Source organism: Puntigrus tetrazona, chromosome 8 (assembly GCF_018831695.1).
Source record: "Puntigrus tetrazona isolate hp1 chromosome 8, ASM1883169v1, whole genome shotgun sequence".
Lineage (NCBI taxonomy): Eukaryota > Metazoa > Chordata > Actinopteri > Cypriniformes > Cyprinidae > Puntigrus > Puntigrus tetrazona.
Window position 1 is genome coordinate 1,761,089 of NC_056706.1, and position 1,715 is coordinate 1,762,803.

General features: G+C 41.9%; 1 protein-coding gene across 1 annotated transcript in view; it reads right to left on the minus strand.

Moving 5' to 3' along the window:
• The window catches only part of LOC122349998 (endophilin-B2-like), a 13,488-nt gene extending 12,027 nt beyond the window's left edge, over window positions 1–1,461 (minus strand). The window contains exons 1-2 of the mRNA XM_043246175.1: window positions 1,306–1,461; window positions 275–416 (exon numbers count right to left, since the gene is read on the minus strand). Coding sequence (XP_043102110.1) covers window positions 275–416; window positions 1,306–1,368 — 205 coding nt within the window. The 5' untranslated portion in view covers window positions 1,369–1,461. The remainder of the gene's footprint in view (window positions 1–274; window positions 417–1,305) is intronic.
• Window positions 1,462–1,715: the final 254 nt, after the last annotated feature.

The following is a 1,715-nucleotide window of genomic DNA, read 5'->3' on the forward strand; positions in this document are numbered from 1 at the left end:
ATATATGGCTTGATATTAACTTTTTTGCTCACCAGCCACTGTGACCAGCCTTTCCGTATTAAATGCATGCATGATCTTTCAGAAAAAAATATTATAAATATTAAATATTGGAAAAACTCAATCATCACTCCGTGCTTCCGTGATCTTTGTTTGGAGCTACTTTCCTTAAACAAACAGGACAAAATTAGTATTTTTCTTCTGCGTACAGCGGCTTTCACCCGAAACAGATGAAGCGCGCCGTGGACCGACTCACTAGACACCAGCACCTGCTCACCGGGGTTCGGCTGGAGAAGAACCTCGGTCTGTCTGTAGATCTTCTCGGTCCAGTTTTTGGTGCAGTCAGCTCTGGACAGCAGATTCTCAAAGTGAGCGTCCAGCTCGGTCTTCTCAGCCTGTCCCAGTTTCTCTTCTGTAAACTGGAGCGAAAGTAACGAGAGCTTTCTGACACAAAATGCATCAAAATAATAAAGTAAGGTTACTAAGAGTTAACGGATGACAAGTTACGCTACTTAAAATGTAATAAGCAGTGTAACTATTCGCGCTACTTTATCCAAGTAATGCAACCGATTACATTTTATTACTTTTGTAATGTTTTCGGCGGGTTAAGCATTTTCATGTAAACTATGCAAAACACTAAATCATAAGAAATAGCTAGGATGCCGTTTTAAAATCAACCTTTACGACAGGAAAACACTGGCATCACAAAAACAAACAAACAAAAGATAAATATAAAACAAACACACAAACCCTAAACAGTTATGAACAAACATGTGACCTATTCTGCGTCCTAAACCCCTAAAACATTGGTGTCTTATATTTTAGAGCCGTTATTAGACGTTTAATATGTGGATAAAATGCTGATTATCATCCTTTGCAATGGTTATCATTTTCATAACTAACTGTAATTTAGCGTTATATTTCTCAGCAACTGTAACAGATTGCACTTACGTTTGTTTTATTAAATTACATAGTTTAGTTACATCTATGCCAAATAACATGAATGAAAATAACACCAAAGAGAAAAACGCCACCTAATAACGTTGTATTTAAAAACGCCTCACGTTCAGCCAATTAATATCACTATTTAATTGCGGTTTTAAAACACACACATTAGTCACACGAACTAGATTTAAATGGGCTAAAAGTGCACTCGTGATTTAATCTGTGAAACTCGGTTTGGTGTCGTTTTGTTGAACGTTAAGCTAAACGCAGATGCGGGTGTCACGAGTTACACATCAACTGTCACCGACACTCTGACCGCCGCCTTTAAACTCGTACATCTCTCCAGAAACGGGCCGTTTTTACCTGGACGGCTCGCGAAAAGAATATCCCGGCATCTGTAGCGAGTTTCCTCACGTTGAAATCCATGTCGTGCGCGGAGAAAGAGGCGGAATCCCCGCGGCATCGGGCGCTCCGCTGAGGCCGGCGCGTCTCTGCCTTCGACGGTTTCTGAGCCGCGAACGGCGGGGTCCTGCAGGGGGCGCCCCGCGGCTCGCCGGTGCCATCCGCCGTTGAGACGCGTTCAAATCGCGGAAATGTTTTTGTCTTGCTGGAAACGTTTGTGCTGGGGGAAATATCATCGGATGCATCCGTTATTTCTAAAGATTAATAGCGGATATATAAATAAAAATCAGCCGCAGCGATTTCTGTAAAACATCTCTTAAAAATTCCTAATCACAATGAGCTGTGATTGGTCCGTTCTCAGTAGCGCTGAG